Source organism: Phaenicophaeus curvirostris, chromosome 19 (assembly GCF_032191515.1).
Source record: "Phaenicophaeus curvirostris isolate KB17595 chromosome 19, BPBGC_Pcur_1.0, whole genome shotgun sequence".
NCBI classification, from domain to species: Eukaryota; Metazoa; Chordata; class Aves; order Cuculiformes; family Cuculidae; genus Phaenicophaeus; species Phaenicophaeus curvirostris.
In genome coordinates, this window is record NC_091410.1 from 11,357,218 (window position 1) to 11,381,947 (window position 24,730).

Here is a 24,730-nt window from a genome sequence, read left to right on the forward strand (position 1 = left end):
ATTTTACAGAGGGAGTATTTCTCTGATCAGTGTATCAAATCAGGTTTGAGGAGTGGGTTCTGGCTCATTAAGAAACTTCTCCTAATGCTTAAACCCATCCCTTACGCAAGCCTCATCCTTTGCAGCTGCTCAGCCACCTCCCCCCGCAGTGAAATTACTGCACTGTAGGAAGGAAGCTGAAATTTCTGCAGCTAACAGCAAAATCTCAGCAGGAACATGGGCTGTGGCTTCCCTGCATGGACAGCCAGCCACTGCTGCTCCACGCTGGTGTGTGGTACCCAACAGAAGTAATTTTATCCACCAACCTGGTGCTTAAAATAAAGGCGATTGTTTCATCTCCTCCTGACCACCATTCACTCAGCTGGTAGGAAATCTTGGAGCTTTGTGAATCCTGCAAAGTTTGAGTTAGATTTCCCCTTCCCCAGAGGACGCTTTGCCTGGTTGGTCGTTTTGAACAAAAGACCTGGCCAGGGGGGTGAAAGCAATGCCCTTTACCAGAGAAAGAAACTGCAGTTCACGAGGTGTTGAGAAAGCTTCAAGGAACAGTGAGTGATACTGCTGACTGATACACTCAGCAAGGCAAAACACTTCTCAATTACACTGCAATTAATTACCTGAAACACCACTTAGAGAACCACTCTGCCCTTCTGCTCACCCGTGGGAAACAACTTCTGGCTGCTAAGACAAGAAGAAAAAAATAAAAACCTCCAAAAAGTACACTTCACCAAAAAAAACAGGGTTTTTTTCATCTTTACTGTGGTCAATCTAGATCAGTCATAGTGCTTGGGTGACATTTCAGTGCTCAGGTAAAGGCAGACTAGCAGAGTGTGAGCACGGCTGCATTTATCTTTCATACAAAGCTTTGGAACTAATGTTAAATTGATGCCGAGGCAGCTTTAGAAAAGAAACATCATTAGTAAAAGTACTGTAAAGGAAAGAAGAATTAAGTAACATCTTGATAGAAGTGATCCTTCGTTATCTGGAGGAAAGTTAGGACTGGGAAAAACAGTCTAGAGCTCCTTAGTAAGACATGAGATTGCTAAATTGGATCTAAGTGTGCTTGTGATGGGTGTTCCTCAAAGTTATTTTCCAAAGTGACTAAGTACAGACCTTAAAATCATGTTGGTCCAACTCAATGGCTTCTGCAACATCAGGCTTCAGGTGCTCCCCCCGCGGAAGAGAGCTCAGCCTCGCTTAGTCTCCATGGATAACAGGACTCCTCTATTTAAACTTCTACAAGAAAAACTGTGGCTCCACTTAAAATGCATACGGGTGATTTAGAGATTACTGAAAGGTTAAGTATCTAAATCCAGAAGAGATGAGCTCATACGTGCATGTAATAGGGACCAAATCATTGTCTAACTAGACACAGACAAGAGGATATTTGCATTCCGTTTCAAAGGAGATGTGAGACCTTCCTTTCCGCTTTTGCCCTCTGTGCAACGCTCAGTCTGCTACTGCCGTATCAATAGCCGAGCTTTTTAGCTATTTCTTGGAGGACCATGTTGGGAGTAACCCTTATTTTTCCTGCTTGGCTTAGATGAAGGCACCAAAACTGTGTGTGTCTTGGGCTCCTGAAGGAGTCTCAGGGGGTCTCAAGGGGTCTCCAGCTTCCCTCCTCTCCTGCATTCCTGCAGGCACGCAGCAGCCCAGCTGCTCTGATCCAGCATTGTAGGAAGCTCACGCACCTCTCCCTTTGCAGAAGAGCATTTCAGCCGTACTCATCCTCGCTGCACGCGTGGGGATGTCAGGGATGTGGGGATGCCCTGAGGAGGAGGCTGGGAACCCCATTTCAGGGGCACGTCTACGCGTTTACGGATGGCCTTCCCGCATGCTGTAGCTGCCCCTTTATAAAGCCGTTTGCTTGGCTCCTGCCTTTCAGAGGAGACTAAAAGCATGAGCAGAGCGCTGGGGCTCGCAGCCCTGTGGGGAGGAACAGCCCGGCAAGCTGCAGCGCTTCACCAAAGGAGGTGTCACAACACATAGCGGTGCAGAACAGCCGATGCAAACAGACAGGATGGTAAACAAGACAAAAAAAAAGCAGTGGAGAAAGCAAAAGCCAGATTGCCTTAATGTTTTTTGATGTGCTGTCATTTTATTACCAGTATCAGGAGACATATGTAAATTCTACTTGGTACCTATGAGCTTCCTTTTGAATTTCAGAGCTAAAAGTACACATTGTAGGAAAACATGTACTATAGGGTTTTATAGGAAGAGAACACTGTGTGTTAGGTTCCTCTTCACATTAATTACCTAATATAGAAAAATTATCTCTGGAGATTATTGCTACAAGTAGAACAACTCATCTGCTATACTTGGCATGTCTGGCAAGTTCCTTCTGATGATATCACTGAAGCATTTTAGGAGAGCTCTTTGATTTAATTGAAATCATTGTAAACAGCACAGCCATCAAATATAGGAAACAACAACCAGAGGGGATGGGCCACTGTAGATTTTAAGCCCATGCTGCCTTTTGCTAGGATGCTAACAGACAGACAGTGATTCGGGATGCCTTTATGTCCAGCAGCACGGAGACTGACACTGAATCTTTTTGTAATAATTGACTCTAAAAAGTGACCCCAGACTCGCAGCACTGTTACAGAGGGATACGCTCAGAACAACGAAACAGGCTCTCAGCACTCAACAGGCTTTGATTAGACACCTCACACCCTCGTTGCTTGAGTTATTGCAAGACACTGTCTGAATAGCAATGCACCCGACTGACCTGAGTTTAGATCCGGTTAGAAAATGCCCCGTCTGTGAAGGACACGTGCAGCGATGCCGCCAGTTTTGGAAGGAGATGGACTTTTCTCGTTGTTGTAGACTGATAGAGGCATAAGCTTCCCAGGAAGGCACTGACTTCTCGTGTTCGTACCATCCCGGAGGCGCCACGATGCGCATAAAAGCAATGCTGTTCTCATAGAATCATAGAATCACCAGGTTGGCAAAGACCCATTGGATCATCGAGTCCAACCATTCCCATCAATCACTAAACCATGACCCTCAACACCTCATCCACCCATCCCTTAAACCCCTCCAGGGAAGGTGACTCAACCCCCTCCCTGGGCAGCCTCTGCCAGTGCCCAGTGACTCTTTCTGTGAAAATTTTTTTCCTTCTGTTCAGCCTGAGATTATTGAATGCCCGGTCCTGTCCTTGTTGTAGTCCGTAGGAGTTTTGCCACCAGGCACCAGGGGAGTCGTTAGGAAGTGATTCACTAAATTGGGACCGCCATGGCCATCAAAAGTGAAATGAGAAAGCATCAGCTGTAACATCTGGCCGTTCCTCCTCGGGAAGCGGGTGCCGCTCACTGTGCGTGTCAGCCAGGAGGATGGCACCCAGGAGAGACCGTGTCGCTAATGGCCCCGCATCAGCAGATCCATCCAGATGGCGGATTCCTCCTCACTGTGCACTCAGCCTGGTCCTGGTGTGCTGTGAGGTTTCCACCGCTCCGTGACAGCAGCCTCTGACTCCCCACCCACAGTGGGCATCCCCGCATCCCAGCATCTCCTCACCTTGCCAGGACTCCCTGCTGCACTTTTGCCTTTCCACGGTCTCCCTGCTTTGGGATAATCCTGTTTACCACCACAGTATCCAGCACCTTATCTCCTCTTCTTAAACAAAAATCCTCTCTCTATATCAATATAACTTGATTCCTCGCTCTGCCTTTCAGGAACACCTACTGGGCTTTACCCCTTTGGTTTTTACAACACAGGCTTCCTCTTCTTGTGCCTGTTTATTTTTCTCAGCCCTTTTGTTCCTTCCCTGCTGCTTCCCTTTCGATTGCTGCTTAGTCTTGTAGTGACCCGGCTTTGAAAGCTGGCTTGAAGTGGTGTTTTAATATTTCTTGCACAGATTTTTTAGCCCATGCTGCTGCATGGACTGAAGCAGACAGAATTTTAAATGACTCTACTTAGCTGTCAGGAAACTAAGCACAAACATCTGAGGCACTCTTGTTAAAATTTCTTTCTTAGAAATCTGGAAAGTTCAATGCCCCTAATATTCAACAAAAGAAAAAGGGATTTTTAGCAGTGCTCGCTGGCAGCACGGACCCTGCAGACTCCAGGAACTGTGGTTTGCTCACCTTGCGCATGTACCCAGGATCAGATCCGTCTGCTCCAGCCATCCCCAGATGTTTTAGGGTTTGTAGCCAGCTCATGAATTCTTCATTGCCGCTGCCTACATGATGTCAGGTCTTGTTTTCACTTACCTCATGCTTTGCCTGCAACATCCTGTACTCAGTGGCGTCAGCTACCCAGTTGAGATTGTCTGTGCCACATTGGCCACCTACCTGTGGTGTCAGCTCCCAGAAACGTGCCCAGAAATGCAGAACCTGTGATAATTCCAACAAAAGCAAGAGTGTTTGAAACTTTGCAATCTCCACACTTGCCCCGGAGGAGGCATCTGAAATTATTACTGTCTGGTTTTGTTTTCTACCTGTCTCCCCTCCAGGCATCGTCCGTGCCTCCAGTGTGTTCCCCATCCTAAGCACAATATTGCTGTTGCTGGGAGGACTCTGTATCGGAGCAGGAAGGATTTACAACAGCAAAAATAACATTATTCTCAGCGCTGGGATTCTCTTTGTTGCAGCAGGTATGTTCTCTTTAAATTGAGTCCTAAGAAGAGCTGCCTTTTTAAACTGAAAAGGACTGTGGAAAAGCTTGTTGGCAGTTCTCCCCCTGTATCCCTTTCCTGGATCGAGGGCACTAGCAGCATCACACTAGACAAATTTCTGAAGTCAAAAATATGGTTTTGAAGATCTGCAATAAGTATATTTTAGAAAAGCATTTAGTCTTCCTGAAAAAGGAAGCTAAAGCCAGTAACATGCAGTCTTTATGCTACTTTAAAAGTATTAAACATTAGATGAATTAGGACTTCTTATGTCCATGGGGTTTTATTTAATTTTATATGTTGGTAGAAAAATTTCACCTATGATAGGTGAGCCCGTTTTTCACACTAGAAACATCGACAGAGTCAGCACAGTGTTAATAGCTTTCCCTGGAGCTCAGATTAAGCATGCTGCATTTAGATGAAAATGCAGCAAGGTGGAAGAGAACTTACCTTGATCAAGGTGAACAGCCATAGCCCTGAGCTCAGAATGTATTTTTATTGTTATTCGGAATGTTAGAATCCCACTAACAATATTAGTGAGCTCCCATATGCTCCTTCTTTCCCACAGTGGCACTGAGGAGACGGGGACAAATCATGCTGAATATTTTGGCATCCACGCAAGCAAATGTGACCCAGATATGGGTCAGCTCTTTGTTTTACAAGAACAGATGAAATCTTGAGATAAATGAAAGAGTAAATAAATGTAATAAAATTTCCTGGTCACCACCTTTGAACCGTTCGGGTCCAGAAAGTAACATGGCTTGAATTTTACCTTCCCAGCCACATAACCACTGATTTGTTTTTCTCTCTCTAGGACTAAGTAATATCATAGGGATCATTGTCTACATATCAAGCAATGCAGGTGATCCAAGTGACAAGCGAGATGAGGACAAAAAGAACCATTACAACTATGGTTGGTCTTTTTATTTTGGAGCCTTGTCTTTTATCGTGGCCGAAACCATAGGTGTTCTGGCTGTGAACATTTATATTGAGAAGAACAAAGAGCTGAGGTTTAAGACCAAGAGGGAATTCCTTAAGACTTCTTCCAGTTCTCCTTATGCCAGGATGCCAAGTTATAGGTACAGGAGGCGGAGGTCCAGATCTAGTTCTCGATCTACAGAGCCTTCTCCATCTAGAGACATTTCTCCAGTTGGCATGAAGATAGCGGGCACCATTCCCATGAACGAAATTTCCATGTACACTCTTTCCAGAGAGCCTTTGAAGGTGACAACGGCTGCCAGTTATAACGCAGACCAGGAAGCCAGTTTTCTGCAGGTTCACAACTTCCTTCAGAAGGAGTTTAAGGAAGGACTCCATGTTAACATGGTCAACAGGAGAACGACGCCTGTTTGAAGTACCTTCCCCCCTCAAGCTTTTTGAAGAAATATCAAAGCAGAATGGATCTGTCATGAAAGAGAAGGAGTGATGTTAAAATACCCTCTCACCTCTTTAATTGTGGCATGCGTTAAGGTAGCAAGTGGAGATCCTCTGGACCAACATAAAGATATTACACGCTCGTAGCTTTTTTTGAAGCTATTTGGAGTTTGTTTCTTTCAGTTCTTGGTGTCATGAGATGAAGGCAGTTCATGTTCCTGCACTTTCGTAGTGTGTACAAAGTCTTGGAGAAACTGCAAAGGACTTGCCACCAGTGTGTTTAAAGGATTACAGAAAAATTGTTGTATGAACTTTTTTTTTTTTTTCTAATACTGAGATCCCTTAATACAAACTTGCCAGTATAATTTATAATCAAGCCCAAGGATGAATACGGACTACTCATCAAGTGAGCCACTTTGACACAGCGTAAACTTTGCCTCTTACAAAAAAAAAAAAAAAAGGAAAAAAAGAAAAAAATATTTTTGAAGGCAACACTTTCTAAAACTGACCTGTGCTGCTGAAACCACAGAGCACCCGAGTGCTGAGTATTACAGACTCCCTGATGGGTTGGTAAGGGTGTAAGGCATCCCTCGGGGCAATGCAGGTTGGGGAGAAGAGTTGGGTGCATCTTCAAACACCTAGAAAGGGATTAAAGTAGGTGGGACTTGAGCCTATTTGCAAAATATCATTTCTTGCCTAACATTTAGAAAACTTGAATTCTCATTTCGACTAGCCCTAGTGCCTGATCCGGCAAGGTGCTGAGTGCTGTCTGTCAGGAGCCCCTGTAGACTACGTAGAGCGAGGAGCAGAGTTGAGCCGGGGTGGCCCGCGCAGGCGGAGCCGCCGGTTCCCTGCGCCTGCGTTCCTCTTTTCCTTACTGCTTCACAAGTGCAACACTAACGCTACTGGAAACTAAGAGATGTAAGAAAATGAGAAGCTAATACGTTGGGACTAGCAAAACTTCCTGCAGCAACGGGAACTGAGTGTTAACAGAATGGATGACAACTTTGTATTTTTTAAAATAGAACGAAAAATAATAACCGTTTATGAGATATTTATTAAACTCTTTTTATTATGATTAAGTGCCGCATGGTGCAAGGTATAGTTGCTTTTAGATGGAAATGATGGTTCGACCTAATTTAATTTATTTTGTAATGATGAATCTACTCACGTGCAGAGAGCCCACGGAACCTCTATGCATTACCTAAGGGGGGACTAATTTGTACCCTTTGCTTCTATATGTTTCTAAAAAAGTCTGAAATATCTTTTTTTCTTTTAAAATGTTGCTTTCGTTCTTTACACTTAGGCTTGGAATCTCAAAGCTCGAGGGCCTGACTCAAAGGTAATTTAATTTAATAGAACTTGCGTTGATTTTAGTGACCACTCGACCAAGCCATATGAGAATGAGGTGCCCGATTCCCCTTGGATGAATTAGGTGCAGTGAGAGAGGAGCATCTGATTCCTGTAGATTCCTTTGAATATACCCTTCGTCCTTGCCCAGAAAATCTTTGCTACCAGAAGACTAGAGAAGTGGTGACAAGAAAAATACCACGGCCCAGAAAGCTTGGCTCACTGATGGTGGGAGATCTCAGTCAAACTGATAACACCTCTTTAGTCTTAACTTATCCTGCAATGACCACAACGTCAGTGACTCGGTAGTGTTTTGGATACGAGGTTTTCAGCTAATGGAACCAAGTCCTCCAGGGAAATCCCGGAGAAGCTGCCTTAACATCCCAAAAAGCAAGTTGAACCCCCTCTCCTGCCCAGGTAAACCCTGCTTAAGCCTCTCTCCTTGCAAGAACCAAGACACAATTCTAAGCAAAAGTCTTCCCCTAGTTGCTGTTAAGCTCTGCCTCACCCTCAGCCTGGCAGAGCAACATCGTTGTATTGGTGGAGGTGGGTTGGAGCCTTCATCCTTGCTTATTAAGAGTTTCCACATTCAGGTTAAAACTCTGCTGGGAGCCTTTTTCAAATCTCTGAACTCTGAGAGCTAAAGCAAATGGAGTGATGGGAATGGTTTAAAAGTAGAAAATGTTGTGCTACTTTCTGTATCAACACACTACGGAGAAAGAAGTTACACAAGCTTTTTAAAAAAAATTCAAACAGAGGCAGACAAGAAAACTTTTTTACCTACTTTTCGGCTAGGACAACGTAAAAGAGTTCTAAAATTATTAAAGTTCTTGATGAAAGGTTTTTTTTACAAGAATCTTTATGCTTTCAAACAATAAATTATTTCCTACTTTTTGAGACTTCGTAATATTAAAATACTTTGATTAGCTATGATAGAAGTAGAAGTTTGCAATGAAAAAAAAAACTTCTGTCTCATTAGTATGTCATACTAAGTGCTAATTAATTTACATCTAATTATAGTCGATGTATTTTTCAAGTGCAATTTCCCAGAACTATTTGTTTCCCCACTGTGTTAATAAACTAATAGTTAGAAATAAGTCCTCATCTGTGTTTACTGTAATTAAGAATAAACCCATTCCCTATAAAACCAGGAGTTAGGTATAGGCTGTTTTTCTAAACTCATGTACATTGAACTGGAAGTGGACAGTGTGAGGTTTGCTTCGCGCATTGGTTTTGTTCTTTTAATCGTCATTCTCCAGTGAATGTGTGTGGAACCAACCCTCTGATTCCAGCCAAAGTCCAAGGCTTTTCTACAGCCCAGGTCAGACCTGCAGAGGCACATGCAGTAATTTACACCACGTTAGTGAAAAAAGTATTCCCGAGCATTTTGGGATGTTGTTCTTTGCCAGAGCCTCCTCCCCCGGAGCAGGGCTGGTTTCCAAGTGTGATGCTTTGCTTTGGTCCAAGCTGGAGCATCTGCTCCTCGTCCAGCAGGCAGAAAACTGGAGCTGGAGTGGGGAAGGATTCATGGGAATCATGAAATGCTCATGCGATGCGGGGTATGGACAGGGAAAAAAAGCACAGAGGCATAACAGGGACCAGAGCTTTCGTCCTGTGGGAGAACAGGGGGGCTTTGATTTAAAACCCACTGTCTATGTCGGATTGCAGTGCAGCAATTTGTTCAACCAAAGCAAAAAAAAAAAAAAAAAGGATTGTTTCAATTGACAATTCCAGGAAAAAAAAAATCCTCCAAAAATCAGTCTTTTCCCGTGGAAAACTTTGATTCTGACAAAATTGAAAGTTTTGCAGCATCCCTGCCCGTGAGCAGTGTCTTGCTCCAGGGCTGATCAGTCTGAACAGAACTCAATTGTTCTTGGACTTTGAAACTACTCAGTGATAGTGTGAAAAAAAAAAGAAAAATTGTCTATTCTTCCACATCTCTCTGGTGTCCCTGGACAGCATCAAACACGCTTTAGCCCATATTTCTTAACAAGGCCTGCAGATATCATCATATCTGTCTTTTGGCGTTAGCAGACCTAAAAAATAACACTATTGGATCAGGTTCAATTTTCCAAGAAACAAAGTTTCAGGGATATCTCCGCTCTCTCTTCCTAGTTTCTCATACCCGATAGGAGCGAAATGAGAAATCACTTCATATGCCCATACATCTAATGATAAACTACTTTTGTATTCCCTTTCCTTTCTGTATGGATCACATATCCGCAAGGGCTAATATATCACGTCCCTTGAGGTTACATCTCTGTCTGCAGTTCTAAAGTGTTATTTCCACTGTGCTTCAGTTCTACTGGTATAATCACAACCATGTATAATGTACTTAATCCTTACTTTTTAAATAAACCATTTTAAATGTATTCAATTTTGTGTGGAGAAAGGCATATAGATTTTTTTAACTTCCGTATTCTCTGATCTGAAAGGTCTGTGTTTATTTTTTCACATTTCTACCTTGATTGCAGCTGGGAATTTTACTGGAAACCAATACATCAGAGAAAAAAATATCCTTGTGGTCCCACAGACCAAGAATTCTCCAAGATAAGCTCTCTTCACAGTATTTCCAGGTATTTGAGTAGCAAACTAAGAGAAACCACCTGGTTTCCAGCTTAAACTTGACCCACATGAGACACACTGTGGTTTTGGTGCCTGGTTTGAGGCTGGTGTAGTGGCCAGCAGTGGGATATCTCACCATCAACAGTAAGCCAGCGTCTTCTGGTCCTAGCACTAAGCCTGTGCTTCACCTCCACCTTTTGAGATTTCGTGTAAATTCACTTCTGAGCATCCTCTTGTCCATTTTGCCTGAAGGAAGCTCGACCCCACGCGCTGAACCTCCACAAAAGCCTCGCTCTGATCACCACCATGAAATCCCCGCGGAACACGGGTCGGCAGCTCAGCAGCCTCTCGCCACTCCCAGACATCCCAAACCACCCCTGTATCAGACATTTCTTCTTCAAATGCCTCTTTTAACTTTACCTTCCCCTTTCCTAAGCCTCTGCATTGTCTTTAAAGATGAAGACTGCCTGCTCAGCTCTATCTATCTGCCTCTCCCCACGCGTGTGATCAGCTGGTGTGTCTGGAGGGAGGCAGAGGATTCATCTTTTCAAATGCCTCCGACACCTGGTAGTGAAGTCATTTAAAGCTCAAGCTCAAAGCTGATTCCCTTGAACTAAAGTAAATAAAGGCTCTTCCCACATTGCTGAGCAAGGCTGTGGGTAAATAGGGACCCCGAGAGCCGTGCTGTGAACAGGAGGGGATCAAAAAGTGATGCTCTTTGAGGGGGAAGCAAAGACAGAATCCTTAGGGCTTCAGAAAGCAGGGAAAAAAAGAGTCCAGCAAGAAGGATGTGGCATCTCCTTGGAATGAGAAAACTAACAGACACGGGAGGCACCGAAAATAAAAGGGAATGAGGAGTGTTCTGCACCTGTCTGTGAAACAGCTCATCTTACAGCCGCCGCCTCGCTCCCCAGAGCAAAAGGGATCACTTACCGAAAGGGCAGCCCTGGCACGGCGGGCGTTATTTTAAGAGAACGAAGCTGCAGCTCAGCCGTGCAGGCAGGGTGGGGACGGGCAGCGCTGCGGGGGCTCCGTGGGGCTGCGGGGACGCTGCCAACGAGAGGCTGGGCTGTGTCCAGCAGTGCGGGATTTTATCTCCTCCTCTTCCATGACCATGGGAGTCTGTTGAAAAAATTAAAAAAAACAACTGAAACACATATACATTTTTTTCTTGCCTCCAGCAACAATAGGATTTCAGTCTCAGAACAAGGGAGCTTTAGGAAGGTGCCATTGGCATCACTCGTGGGTACCAGCTATGCAGAGCAAGCATGATCATCACACCAGGGCAATGGATATTCAAGAACTCAGAGATTGCTAAGGAGAAGAAAACTGTTGAAGCATTGAAGAAAACTATTTCTGAAAACATATTTGAGCTGAGAGAACATCAAGCACAATCTCCTCCACTCTGGGCTTCTTTCACTTGGGAGGGTTCTTATGTGGAACATCATCCTGCAAGAAGGGAACCACAGAATTAATCTGGTTGTGGTAAAAACAGAGGCTGATCTGGAAGAAACACAGAAAAGTGCAAGTGCTGGGGAGCGTAGCCAAGCCAACATCTCTGCGAGGGACTCAATAATGCAGCGCTTGGTGTTGAGACGCCTCCTTTAGTGCTTTCTCCAGGAGCGAGACATAATTGTGTCTCTCACTGCTGCTAAAGTGCAACTAATTACAACCCTCCCTGCTTCCCAACAGGTCCTCATTAATAGTCTGTTTATATTTCATGTGATATTGATTTTTAAATGTGAATATTTGCCAGCTGATGCAGGGAGACTGCAGGATGCATTCCTAGAGGATTATGTGCTGTCTTCTGGGTGTGCAGGCAACCTTTGGGGTTTCAGTTATTCCTGTGCTCCTCCAGAACTCAGTTGTGCTTCTGGCTGTCAGATGCCCACCCGGCCCACCAGGGAGGGTAACTTTGCCTCCAAGCTGGGCCAGAAGTTCCCAGGTTGGGGGCAGAGGCTTAGTCCACGGGCAGAGGAGCTTTTTGCCTGGCAGCTCAGCAGTTGCAGGGGCCACAAGCTGCGATCACCGAACGCCTGCTGGGAGTCCCCAAAACACCCCAAACCCGTGCTGGGAGAAGCAGGCAGCAGCCCTCGTGCAATGAGGCAACATCAGCTCGGGTACCAAACCCACAGAGCCCATGGGGAGCAATAACCCCACCTAATAGTTTCTTTTCTAAGGACTGGTGGCTCTGGGTCACTTTTAGGAGCTGCTAACAGTGTCTCACCGTCGCTGCAGCAACTGAGTTTTCAGTTTCCAGGGAAGCCGCTGCCTCTCCTGTCGAAGCTCATTGTGTCTGGTTCACAACCGGAGCTCCGCTCTGCAGAAGAGGTAAAGGAAGGATGTGTTTTCCCCTTCTGATTTCATTTTCGTTGTTTTCTTGTTATAATAATAATAATATGGAAATAATGAAACTTAAAACTAAACCAAACGCTGAGGAACTTACGCAGATCAGAGCACCTAAATGAGAACGAAAACTGTGATTCTTGACCAAGCTGGAAGAGACGCAAAGACCAACACCAACAAAAAAATTAATGAGTTCCCAGCCTTGTGGTCTTTGTAGGCTGTAATTAGTCTAGAGCATGATCTTTAGCACTTACTTCCTCAGCTACTGGAATCTTGCTTTGTGCCCATATTTGCAAACACACGTTCACTTTCTGACACTCAACTTGCAGAGGACCTGCGGAGTTTGTAGCATCAAGGAAACGAAGTCAGGATGCAGTTCCTAAGATCGACTGATGTCTAGTGAAATTTAACAAGAGACCACTTCAAAAGAAAAGGCATTGCATTTTTAATACATTCTTTTTCTGCTTTAAAGTCTGTTCCCTTTAGGCTTCTCCACTTTCATGAGAACTCTTGGTTCTGGTTTAAATAAAAGCAGTATTTCTCCCAGCCCCAACCCAGCATAAAAAGTCCTGTGCAGGGATGTGAGTGGCTTCCTTTGGAAGTGCCGATGGTCTCCAGTCCCTGCCTTGCCTCGTCCCCTTCCCCCTTGATTTTGCACCATGTACCCTCTCTCCTCCCCATGACACTCACCTGCAAGGCAGGACCAGAGCACCAGATGCTCTACCAGGTTCAGACATGTCACCCTGGGGTGTCTAAGCCAGCCTGCTCACACATCAAGCAGAGTAACGTTACCCTCTTTAAGTCACATTTCAATTACAGTTATTTTGAATCAGTATTTTTATAACTTACTCTTTATTTTTGCTCCCTTTCCCACACTCCCCTTTCACCTTCTCTCCTTGCTCCAGACTGGCCTCATTAATATGAGCTGATGCCTCTGCACCTTTATTTTAACATCAAATCAGGGTGTTCATAAAACAGGGCTGGAGTAGCTTTGACATTATCTTGACAAGATAACATGATATTTGCAGCTTTCCACTGACATTTTTTTAACCATTCTTTTGACATTCAGGTGCTGTCACCCTCCTCAGTCTGACATCGCAATTGTAATGTCATCTCCATAGTGGCCTCTGCATTGACATTATCATCAAATTAGCTTTACCATCAGCTGAAATATCAAAGGGAAGGAGAGGAGCTGGCTCCAGCCCAAACAATCTGGGTTCAGGGCAACAGAAGTCGCTTGTGATAGAAGATAAGGATGTGCTGGGTGACTGCTGGAGTTACTACACACATCAAGACAAAGCTGGCTGGAAGGAAAGCAGCTGGGCGCTTGAGAGGTTTTGCATGAGAGTAACTAGGCAAAAGGTGTACACACACACCCAAGTCCCCAACTTCTTACAGGCTTTATGAGGAGCGGCTGAGAGAGCTGGGGGTGTTGAGCCTGGAGAAGAGGAGGCTGAGGGGAGACCTCATTGCTCTCTACAACTACCTGAAAGGAGGTTGTGGAGAGGAGGGAGCTGGGCTCTTCTCCCAAGTGACAGGGGAAAGGACAAGAGGGAATGGCCTCAAGCTCCACCAGGGGAGGTTCAGGCTGGACATTAGGAAAAAATTTTTCACAGAAAGGGTCATTGGGCACTGGCAGAGGCTGCCCAGGGAGGGGGTTGAGTCACCTTCCCTGGAGGGGTTTAAGGCACGGGTGGACGAGGTGCTGAGGGGCATGGGTTAGTGTTTGATAGGAATGGTTGGACTCGATGATCCAGTGGGTCTTTTCCAACCTGGTGATTCTATGATTCTAAGATTCTCAGAATACTTCAGGTTAGTTAAAGATTATTATGATAAATATAAACAATAAAGTAAATAAATTGGCTTATTTTGCCACTTTCTTTATGCCGCAGAGCTCAGCTCTGGCTCCGATCTCCTGGCAGAGGCTGCCGTGAGCTGAAGGCAGGGGCGTGCAGTTTGTGGGCTCCGGGGCTATTAAAATATTCAGGCTCAAACTGAACTCAGGCCTGGCACTATTCTAAACACAGAAGTTTTTATAACCTCGCTGAGAAGTTAATCATCCTATTAATGCCTATTTCTGGGCATGCTGCAAGTCGAGAGCGTACAGTCTCCGAACGGCAGCTGTAGCGACTCGGAGAGAGCGCCCGCCCCATCGGCTCATGGGAATCCAAACCAAACCCGGCGGGACAGGGCAGAAAGCTGAGCTGTGCCGGGTGCCGCTCTCGCTATGTGCATTAATAGCCTCCTCGCCGCGCCGGCTGACACAGCCCGGCAGCTGCCCGCGGCCGCCCCGCTCTCCGCAGGCGGCACGGGGCTGACATTTCCCAACACTCAGATGCGCCAGGATCTCAGGAGGCCTCGTGGATCACCCGCCGCGCTCCGTTGGGAGCGGAGATCCCGAGCGAGATGGATGAGAACAAACCTCTGAAGGTCCGGCTGACGTTCTTCGTGATCCTGGTCGGCGTCTCCCTCCTGTTCGCCGCCGTAGTGACTGACCACTGGGCCGTGCTGAGCCCCAAAGTGGAGCAGTACAACGCCACCTGCGAAGCGGCTCATTTTGGGCTATGGCGACTCTGTACAAAGCGGATTTTTATGCAGGAGCAAGGTCCCAAAGAGAAGGGCTGCGGGCCAATAAGCCTGCCAGGAGGTAGGTCACCACCCACCAATGCATGGGAGAAAACACCCGGCGGACGCGCCAGGCTTGGCTTAGGAGGTTGGGGGACGTGGCAGAGGGAAAATAGGGTCCGTGTTCCTGTGGCATTGAGCATGGCATGGCGCTGCCTTCGTGTTGGTCTACAAGCACCTCCTGCTTTCTTCTCTCTTGCCGTACACGGGTGCTGTGTTGCCGTGCACGTCTGTTTGTGTCTCCTGTGCAACAATAACAGTGGGGGGAGAAAGGGAGGAGGATCAGACACGGTGGAAATCACAGAGGGGAAACTGGGACGGAGGAAATTTTGTTGGCATCAGCCCCCAGGCACACTGAGAGCAGGGAGAAAGAAAGAGGATATATGAGTCCACCATACATAGCTGGATCTGTGGGATTTCCAGATCCATATAGCTATGAGGGAACAGCCGGTTCGTGGCTGGCATTAGGTTATATCTGATCTATTATATTTTAATAACTCCCATTCCTCGGGGCAGCGAGGAAGAGGAAGTGTGCAACTTCCAAAACCAAGTCATAAACTGAGTTCAAAGCAATTTCTCAACAACTTGCTGAGCCACCTCACCTCTCTGCGGAGGCAGCCTGATCCCACACACATCTCCATCACGAGTTCCTCCAGCGCAATCGATAGGGAGGGTGGCAGGGGAGCGGGCACGGCTGCTTTCCGGGAAGGCCGTTACATTCCCATGCTAAAAGGAGCTCATTATGTTTTTGCTGATTGCAAAGTCAGCAACATCCACGCCGTGCGCGCTAATACACTCCATCCGTGACCGAGCTATGCTGAGAAGGCTCATAGGCTACTGGATGCTTTCCAGAACAGAAATAACAGGATTGCCTTCATGTTAATCTCACTGCTTGAAATGAAATCTATATGTTAACACATATTTGAAATTTTTCTGTGAAAAAATCTTACTGCCTGGGCTTGCTCCATATTCCCTCTATTTCAGCAGTTCTTTAGCTTTTTGGCCAAACTACATATTCTGAAGAAAGGAGCTGAGCCTCGGCATTCGGGTCTGCCCCTAGCCAAATCTGGGAGCATGTCACCCCTGTGCTTAATGTCTCTCACAAAGGAACTTGCATGCCTAGAAACATATTCCTCACTGAACGCCTTTCCTCACAAGCAGAGGGAACCTCCCACGAAAGGAAAACGGGTAGAAATTGGTGGATAAACACCAAAATTGCATAACTGCAGGATAAATATAAAACTCATAAATACCCAGCTGTCTGCAAAAAGTAGATTTGCAGGCAGGTCAGCACGAAAGCAGCTACTATCCTTGATAGACATCAGCATGTGTTTGCACGGGCGTTGAATCACATCCCAGAGCTGCTGTTGTGCTGGGCACAGCAAACACCCGGGCAACGATGGCTGGGCTGAGCCACCCTCCCCACCCTGGAGGCGCTTTTCCAGTTTTTAAAGATATTTGGGAATTTAGATGACATCTTGTGTCGTAATCAGCATCCGAGGTTCTAAAAAGCACCTTAATAAATATTTTAACCACGTTTTTACTCACATTTACACAGCAATGGGTGGAGGGGGAGAGCACAGTGCTCGCGGATTCAGGCTGCTAAACGATGCTGCGTCCGCACGGCTCGCGTTAGATTGATTTCACACTTCTGGGAAGAGATGTCAGCAGGGAAACACCGGGGTTGCGAAACCTGCAGCAGTCGAGAAAATGTGAATGAACAAACGTGCAGTAAAAGAGCAGATGTGGGCACTGGTTTTCCTGAAAATCATGAAACATCACCAAACATTACTGCCAGGACTGGAAAAGAAACATAAGAATTTATTACTGCATTAATAATCATTCACCAGTCACTCCCTGAGGAGGAAATGAATGGCATGATTAACACTATTTATTAGGTTTTGAGCTCAGCACGGTGTAAAACTAAGAAGATGACTTGGCTCGTAGGGCACAAAGCAGGGCTGTGATTTAAGCAGAGCTTTAAAATTTTACAGCGCTTTTCTAAAGATGTTGACAAATTAGAAAGGGTTCAGCATCCTGCTGTAAGAAATATAAAGCTTAGGGTGTCGGTTGTTAAAACTGGGCAAATTCAGATTAAGCCTGAGAGCTTTTTAACTGTGGTCAGTGGCCACAGGGCAGTTGGCTCCCAGCTGGGAACTCAGTTCACCTGCACTGCCAGTAACTCCAGGGCGGTTGTTGTCCTGCAAGGTGGGTTCTTGTGCACGCTGGGCAGCAGTGGGGATGCTCTACAGGCCGTTTGTGCCACCAGCAGGTTAAATAGGTCCTTGTAGACGTGGGAACCTGAGTTCAGGCAGCTGGGGAGGTAAAGTGCGCAAGCAAAATGAGTTATCAGCAGGGCTGTCTCATTTCCCATGTCCATAGGAGAGACTCACTCTGCAAGACTGGTATGAAATTAAACTGTTAGGAGATATCATCTCTAAAAGTCAGTGTGTGTCAAAAGCCTTCCCCTGGCTTGCTGGCCAGAGCCCAAGGTCTGTCCTCCTCTACCACTCAGTCCTTACAGTAACAGCAGCAGATCCTGTCATCCAAACTTAGAATCATAGAATCATAGAATGATAGAATCATAGAATAACCAGGTTGGAAGAAACCCACCAGATCATCGAGTCCAACCATTCCCATCAATCACTAACCCATGCCCCTCAGTACCTCGTCCACTCATCCCTTAAACCCCTCCAGGGAAGGTGACTCAACGCCCTCTCTGGGCAGCCTGTTCCAACTTAACACAAGTGGAAACCTCAGATCAAAACATCACTCATCCAAGTTTTTCTAACCATCCAGCCTGATATAAAATGCCACACGCTCGTGCTGGTCCGAGGGTCAAGCGCAAGGTGGGCTCCAGCCCCTCCGCAGCCTTCCCAACGCTCCTGGGTGCAGCTGAAAACTGGAGCTCTGCACACCCCAGACATCTCGTGGCCTTGCTACCTTCCTTCCCCCAAGAGGTCTCCGTATTGTGGACCCTCAAAGCTCAACCACGGTTCAATGCGATGGCACTTGTGCTGCACCCACAGCTGCCTCCAGCCCCAAAGTGCTGAGCAGAGGGGCAGCTGGCTCTGCAGGGGTTGGTGTGTTTGCCCCTGCACAGTAATCACCTAGGAAAGGGGATCTGGAGGGACGAGGACAGGCTGCGTGATCTGGAAGCGGGAGGTGTGATGGATAAACCACATTACGTCCCTGAAAATCCTATTGGCCTTAATGGCCACAGAGCCCCTGGGTTGTTCCCATCAGGACCCTGAGGTGACCTCGTGGCAGAAATAATGCAGTTAGGGTGGAGAGAAAAAAAAAGATTGCCACACAATTTTCATCCATTATAAAACCCATTTTACATCCTATCCATTATGTAAATGTGGTGTGACACAAATGGGGGTTTTCTCTTATTCATGGTGGCACCAGGGAGGCGATGAAGCGCCTCAGCTCTCTTGAATAATAGGGAGCCTTGTTGAAAGAGATATTCCCAGCTCAACAGAGCACCGAAGCATCTTGAAAACAAAACCAATATATTATTTCGCAAAAAACCAAACTGGTTACATCTTACCACAAGAAATGTATTTTCCCAAAAGCACCTCCCCTACAGCCAACCAACTCCTGTGATAACCCCAGTTAGCGTACCTTGGCTTTTCTTTTCTTTAAGTCAGCGGACACAGATGCAGCTCCATTTGCTACAGACTTGTAGCATCTCTAAAAGGTTTTCTGTGTTTCCCCTCTGCTGAACCTTCACATATTGGAGGATGCACTGGGCTGGTTCGGTTCACCTGCAATGGACACGAAGGCGTCCCCAGTCTCCCATCTCACCACATCTGAATGGCTTCACCTTGGGCTTTGGACACACCTGGGGACTCCTTTGAGCTCAGCCTTGGAGCCAAATCAAACAATCCAAGATAAAGTGTCCCAGTTTCATCCCATCTCCCTCCCCTTTAGCACCAGAGACAAAGAATCCCAAAAGGGATGCTCAGCCTCAGCCACTATTCAGTTGCTGGCAGAGGAGCACAACCTCCACTCTGAGGCTTAAAATTTACAATTTCAGTCACAGAGGTCCAAGTTCAAATAAGTTTCCTCCAGCTGTTTACGAGGAAAATAAAGAACTGGTCAGGAGATACCAAAGCTGACCAATAACCTAGTCTCAAGCAAGGAAAAGCTGCCGATTAAATAAAAGTCAGCTTATAAAATTAACTAGTTAAGAGTGTCTCGAAAGACTCTTCCACTAACAGGCCCAGAAAAAAGCTGCTTTACTACTACCTGTCTCCTGGGAGAGAGAAAATAAATCCTCCTTGAGTCAGTAACTCCGAAATCTGACATTTATATGACAGAAAAAAACCGCAAGAACCAACAAGTGGCATAATAGTACGCTGGTATCTTCTTGCCACTAGAAATCAATGCTGTAAATAGCTCCTGGAATGCAGAATATGCCCCCAGGCTGAAACCCTGCATGGTTCTGCACCCAGGACCTGTGCTGGAGCAGTAACTCCTGCCCCAGACACTAGAGAGGACCACAAAGTCCTCCCAGACTTTCTCCCAGCATCTCCTGGAAATTGCTTCCTACTCCATTATTTAATAGACAAGAGATGCTGGTGTTAAACACGTGGCCTCTCGGCACAGGCAGTGCCTGCATTTTGTGCAATCTTGCTGTGATTTCCCAGTCTGATGGGAGTCCAACCCAGGGCACAAGAAGGTGCTGGGGCAGGCGCTGAGCGCGTCCTCTCCATCCAGGCTCAGCAGAATAGCACAATCAGAGCTGGCACCACTCAATGCATCCCCACGATTGCAGCCTTCCAGCCAAATTCCTGGCGAGCAACTGTTCTCCCAGCTCCACGCCCCTTCAAACCTTCAATTAAATCAGTTATAAATAGCAAGAACACCCTCCACCCTAACCACGCTGCTGCCAAATCTTCAAATCAGCAGATCCTCGCCAGACCCTTCCCCATCCTGCCTAGACTGAAAGTCTCTCATGTATCTACTGGCAGCAATGTCATCTCTTCGCTGGTTTACGCTCACTAGGCTGAAGATGAAACAATATCATGGTCGTTGAGAGAGTCAGCTACCAACTGCCCTCCTCCCAGTATCTTCCCCACCCCACAATCCTGATCCCTGTTGACTTTACAACCTCTCTATTAATACCCAAAGTACGTGGCTGCGCTCACATAGAGTCCAGATAGCGTAATATCTTAAAGTTCCGCTATCTTATCAAATTAACAGTGGACTGCTCTGATGGGAGCAGACTTTGACAAAGCCAGGTTGAGTGGGAGCCTCTTTGCCCTTGACTCATATGGTTTTGATCAGCCTTCCCATCCCTGGATGACTGTTTGCGGCTCCAGACACCTTTTGTCTTTCTGGTCTAACAGTCCAAACCAAGCCCTCAGTGTCCCTGTTGCAGTAAAACACCACGTGCTTTGCTGCATTGCAGCAGCCTCATCTCCAGGAACCCCAAGGCACAGAAACCCCCCTGCCCTCTGCAAGCAGCAAACTCCCCTGGGCTGACAGAATCAGAAAAATTACCAGCAATTCGTGGTTTAAATAGGTGAGCAAATCAGTGTGAAAACTCTCGGAGGGAGCAGCCCACAAAAGGTGCCAGAGAGGACTCCAGCCTTGTCCATGCTGGAGCCGATGGCTTGGTGTGGACACAACACTCGTTTGCTCCTGAATAAAACAGCTCCAACTCCAATTTCTCAGGGCCACCAAGGGTAGGGAACCTTAAAAACATTGCAAGTTGGATACATCAATAAAAGGCAAATTCAGTTTTATTACAGTTTATCCGAGGTCTCTGTGTGCACACCACTATATTTTCATTTCTCTTTCAGAACTCAGCTGCTCCTACTTCAAGCACTTCACTCCAGGAGAGAGCTCGGAGATATTTGAAGTCACCACCCAGAAAGGTAAGAGTGAGCCCAAAAGATATTTTCCTAATGGTGCATGAACTGAGGGGCACACGAGATCTAAGGTGAAGGGGGCTCCAAAGATGCCCCCCAACCCTGGCACCAGTGAAAGCAGTAGAGGAATTTCTATCAGATACTGTCAGCTGGAGAAAAATGTACAAAAAGTGCTCTGAACAAGGTCAAATGCCAGCTTCCCAGGAAGAAAAAAAAAAAATATATATATATATAAAATAAATTACATGATCACACTCATATGTGTGATTTTACTTGGTTGTCCCACAAATATATAACTATGTCAATCCACATAAAAACTATGTAAAGTCTTTTCAGCACAAAAATGACTTTCCCAACCTTGGCACTGGATGTGACACGGAGCCTTTGCCATCAAAGGAAGATGTTAGTAAAACCTAAATGAATAACTTGTACTCCAAGCGAGTCTTGACCCTGAAAAACAGTACAGGGAGCCGTGAAGACCACTAGGAATTCTATGCTGCATATTGATTTTATATGAAAGTAATGTAAAAACCAGTGCGATCAGTGGAAGGGAGGAACAGAGATCCTGCAGAGACACTCAAATCCACGTTTACAGAGCATGGATTTTGACACCAGTCTTTCACAGACAAATTTCTAACAAGTCCCTTATAAAGCCAAATGTTTTAGCACTCATCTGAAGTGCTCCTCTCTCTTTCTCACCTTCTCATTAAGGACAAATCCCTTTCTAGTTTGCCACACAACATATTTTGCTGTGGAGTAAATGAGCTGATGGTTACATCAGATATTTAACAATTTGCTTTGCTTCCAGTGCAAACAAAAACAGTGAAAACTTTGCACACAGGTTTCCTAAAAAAGTGGTTTCCTAGCACAGGAAACACAGGGAATTTTATGTGGATAGAAGAGCACATATCTGAGCTACCTGCTTTTGCTCACTTATATATTATTGGTTCCAGCCACCCAAAGTTAAAAACGTACCCAGTGCCTTCATAGTCATTTCAGAAAAAAAAATCAGGCAGAACTTTTCTTTGAAGCAAAAGAAAAAGCTGAAGCTGCAGCAGAAGACTTTGCATCAGAACGAACTCTTTCAGGCAGTTTTAGCACATAGTAAAGAAAAACATTAAGGAAATTCTAATAAAACAGTGGTATGAAAAGCAGCGAGAACAAAGAGCGATCCGCTGTTCCCTTTCACAGGAGCAGCTACAGTTTGATGGGAGCTAATTAGTAACAGGCAAAAAAATTCCTCATGATTTTGCCTGGGAGATATTTTTTTTTTAATGGCTTGAAAGGCAAATATCATCAGGCACTGCGACGTTCACGCATGGCTACATGTGTTAAATATTAAACTAGTCTGAAAACTAATGCAATATGTAAATGAAGGACTGAATTATTCAATTAGCAACTCTTCCCCTCCAAACTGTGGGAGCTGAAGTGTCCAGCGAGTTCTTAGCTGGCTTAGCAAAAACCAGGTCATTTTATGGAGGGTTTAATCCTATGCCCTGAAGAAACTCGCTTTTCACAGAGCTGGAAATCATTGTCTTAAAGGAAACAAAAGATGTTATGCAAACCCTTCACCTCTGGCCTCCTGCTCGGATTTTGAGCCCTATGGAGCATCCACGTGTCTTTCTGCACTGGTACAACATCGACACCACGTACGGGGGCCTTGGTGGGGCTCTGTAATACAGACGTGGAATAAAAATAGCATAGAGCTGTCTATTTACTTGGAAAGCAGAGTGTGGAGCGTTGGAAGAAATGAGAGCGTGGAGCCCAGTAAGGCTGCAATAACCTCCATGCAACAGAGCTAAACCAGCTCCAGCCCTGAGCTTCATCAGAGCGGTTCAGGTGCCGTTTACACTTGCAGTAAGTGTTCAGAAAGTGTTTTCCTCACCTGCTCTGATTTTATACCCTACACATTCAATAAGCCAACACTTGCTCCTGCTTTTATCCGAGCGCAGTATTCGATTCAGCAGAGCCACCTCTCCGTTAGCAGCGGGAGGACAGATATTCCTGGGAGTGACCTACTGCAAAGTCACAACAGCTGATGGGAGCATGCTTGGAATTTGCAGATATTTGCAATTTTTTGGTGTTTGTTTTCCTTTGGCAGAATACAGCATTTCAGCTGCAGCCATCGCCATCTTCAGCGTTGGCTTCGCGATCATCGGAACAGTCTGCATCCTCTTGTCCTTCGGGAAGAAGAGGGATTATCTGCTGAAGCCTGCGTCCATGTTCTACACCTTCTCAGGTAGGAGTCTCAGCGCTCACCTACTTCCACTCAGTCCCTAGGACAACAAAGAGAAACTCAGGCAGATCCTGGGAGGATGGAGACACATGTGAAACTGCCTGGAAAGTGGCATTTTCTCCCTAGGCACAGTCAGATGACAAGTCCCTGTGTGGTGCTCCAGCTGAAGAGCTCTGGAGATGCTCTGCTGAGCAAGTGCCACCCAGCAGCTTGTCTGTGTTTGCTCCAGCTACCTCTAAAAAGGGCATTTCTAGCGTATTCAGTGCTGGCCCCACGCTAAACCTCAGATATATGCTATTCTATCTCACTTATTAAGACTCAGACCAAAGAAACAGCTGATCCAGGCCCAAAATACTCAGCTGTCCCCCAAAAACATGAATATTTCACTTTCATATGACCTAGCAACACCTTGTCACGGCCCTGTGACTGAATGACAGAGGTGCAAATCATCCCCTCAACGCAAATCTTACTCAGCCTTTGGAAAAGCTCCTTAGGGGATGTAATTATTCCTCCACTACTTTGAGTTTCCCCATCTAAGCCAGCCTAAAAGATCACACTCAACAAATCACCAGCTGACTCGGACGTCCTGGGTTGTAGCAGAGCTTTAAGCAGTTGCGAGGATTCATTCCTGCAGACATTGAAGCCAGTGACTCACCTGTGAATCTCGCTGCAATCCCTGCGTGCAAAAAGACAGATGAAGTGATTAATTAAGGATGAAATATTGACAGCTGGTTATTCAGCCCACTGCTCCTATCTACCTTCAGGTCTCTGCATCATCATCTGTGTGGAAGTCATGAGACAATCTGTGAAGAGGATGATCGACAGCAAGGAAACATCCTGGATCGAGTACAGTTATTCCTGGTCCTTCGCCTGCGCCTGCTCCTCCTTCGTCCTGCTTTTCATCTGCGGCATCGCCCTCCTCCTGATCGCGCTGCCTCGCTTCCCCCAGAACCCCTGGGAGACCTGCATGGATGCAGAACCGGAGCACTGATGTTCCCAGCACCCATGAAAAAAGTCTAGAAATTGTTCATAAGGATTTGTATTTTTTAAAATGTTTGGGTCTCACTATACAACGTGCACTGCGTTACCTGAGTCTTTACTGAACCGAGGCACGTTCAGTTGTAATTATTGCTTTGTTTCTTCTTTTTATTTCTCCCCCTTCTGTTTTTTTTTCTTTTGAGCAAGCAGAAAGAGCATTCAGAGAACCAGTGTGGGGTGTGGGTTCATGGCACTGCTCTGTGCCAATTTGGGGTGCCCTGTGCAGGTGCAGGTAGGAGAAAACCTACACCCAGCTCATGGCACAGAGAAGACACCTTTCTTAGGGAGATGATGTTTGCTGCAGTTAGGGTTAAAGAGCAGAACTCTGGGGGATATCTGGTTTTTACACCTCGCTTGATCAGAGAGAGACAGCGGGAAATTCTAGCTCCACAGGGACCCCGTTTCCCCATTCATACCCTACTCCTCTCCCTCCCTAGGAAGGGCTCTGGGATGAGCTGGAGATCCTTATGCTGTTCTATTAAACTTTTACAATTTGGGGGAAAAAAGAAAAACACCAAAATCTTTGCCTTTACCTCGCATCGGGATAAAAATTTTGCCTGCACCCTGCAGTTCCTCCTTTTGAGTTACACACAAAAACCCTGCAAGATACAGGTTTTGTTCTGCTTAAATTTTGATGGCAAAGTGCAGAAGTACTGAACACGAAGAGTGATATTTTCCTTTAATAAAGAGCATAATCTTCCAGTA

General features: G+C 46.0%; 2 protein-coding genes and 1 long non-coding RNA gene across 3 annotated transcripts in view; 2 read left to right on the top strand and 1 right to left on the bottom strand.

Annotated features, from left to right (window-relative positions):
* The window catches only part of CACNG4 (calcium voltage-gated channel auxiliary subunit gamma 4), a 42,616-nt gene extending 34,133 nt beyond the window's left edge, over positions 1-8,483 (top strand). The window contains exons 3-4 of the mRNA XM_069872231.1: positions 4,451-4,591; positions 5,424-8,483. Of these exons, the coding sequence (XP_069728332.1) occupies positions 4,451-4,591; positions 5,424-5,962 (680 nt within the window). The 3' untranslated portion in view covers positions 5,963-8,483. The remainder of the gene's footprint in view (positions 1-4,450; positions 4,592-5,423) is intronic.
* On the bottom strand, positions 5,555-12,212 carry LOC138728692 (uncharacterized). The gene is made up of 4 exons (XR_011338739.1): positions 12,126-12,212; positions 10,832-11,020; positions 6,493-6,621; positions 5,555-6,012 (listed from the first exon to the last, which is right to left on the bottom strand). It is a non-coding gene; the product is annotated as an uncharacterized lncRNA (long non-coding RNA).
* Positions 12,213-14,463: 2,251 nt separating this feature from the next.
* CACNG1 (calcium voltage-gated channel auxiliary subunit gamma 1) lies at positions 14,464-24,730 on the top strand. Its single transcript, XM_069872232.1, has 4 exons — positions 14,464-14,891; positions 20,683-20,757; positions 22,853-22,990; positions 23,752-24,730. The coding sequence occupies exons 1-4, from the start codon at positions 14,651-14,653 to the stop codon at positions 23,976-23,978; spliced, it is 681 nt and encodes a 226-aa protein (XP_069728333.1). The 5' UTR covers positions 14,464-14,650; the 3' UTR covers positions 23,979-24,730.

Coding starts and splice junctions, on each gene's coding strand:
- CACNG1 (XM_069872232.1), top strand. CDS start 14,651: ATGGATGAGAACAAACCTCTGAAGGTCCGGCTGACGTTCTTCGTGATC. Junction 20,758..22,852: donor TGAAGTCACCACCCAGAAAG/GTAAGAGTGAGC, acceptor TTCCTTTGGCAG/AATACAGCATTTCAGCTGCA. Junction 22,991..23,751: donor CATGTTCTACACCTTCTCAG/GTAGGAGTCTCA, acceptor ATCTACCTTCAG/GTCTCTGCATCATCATCTGT.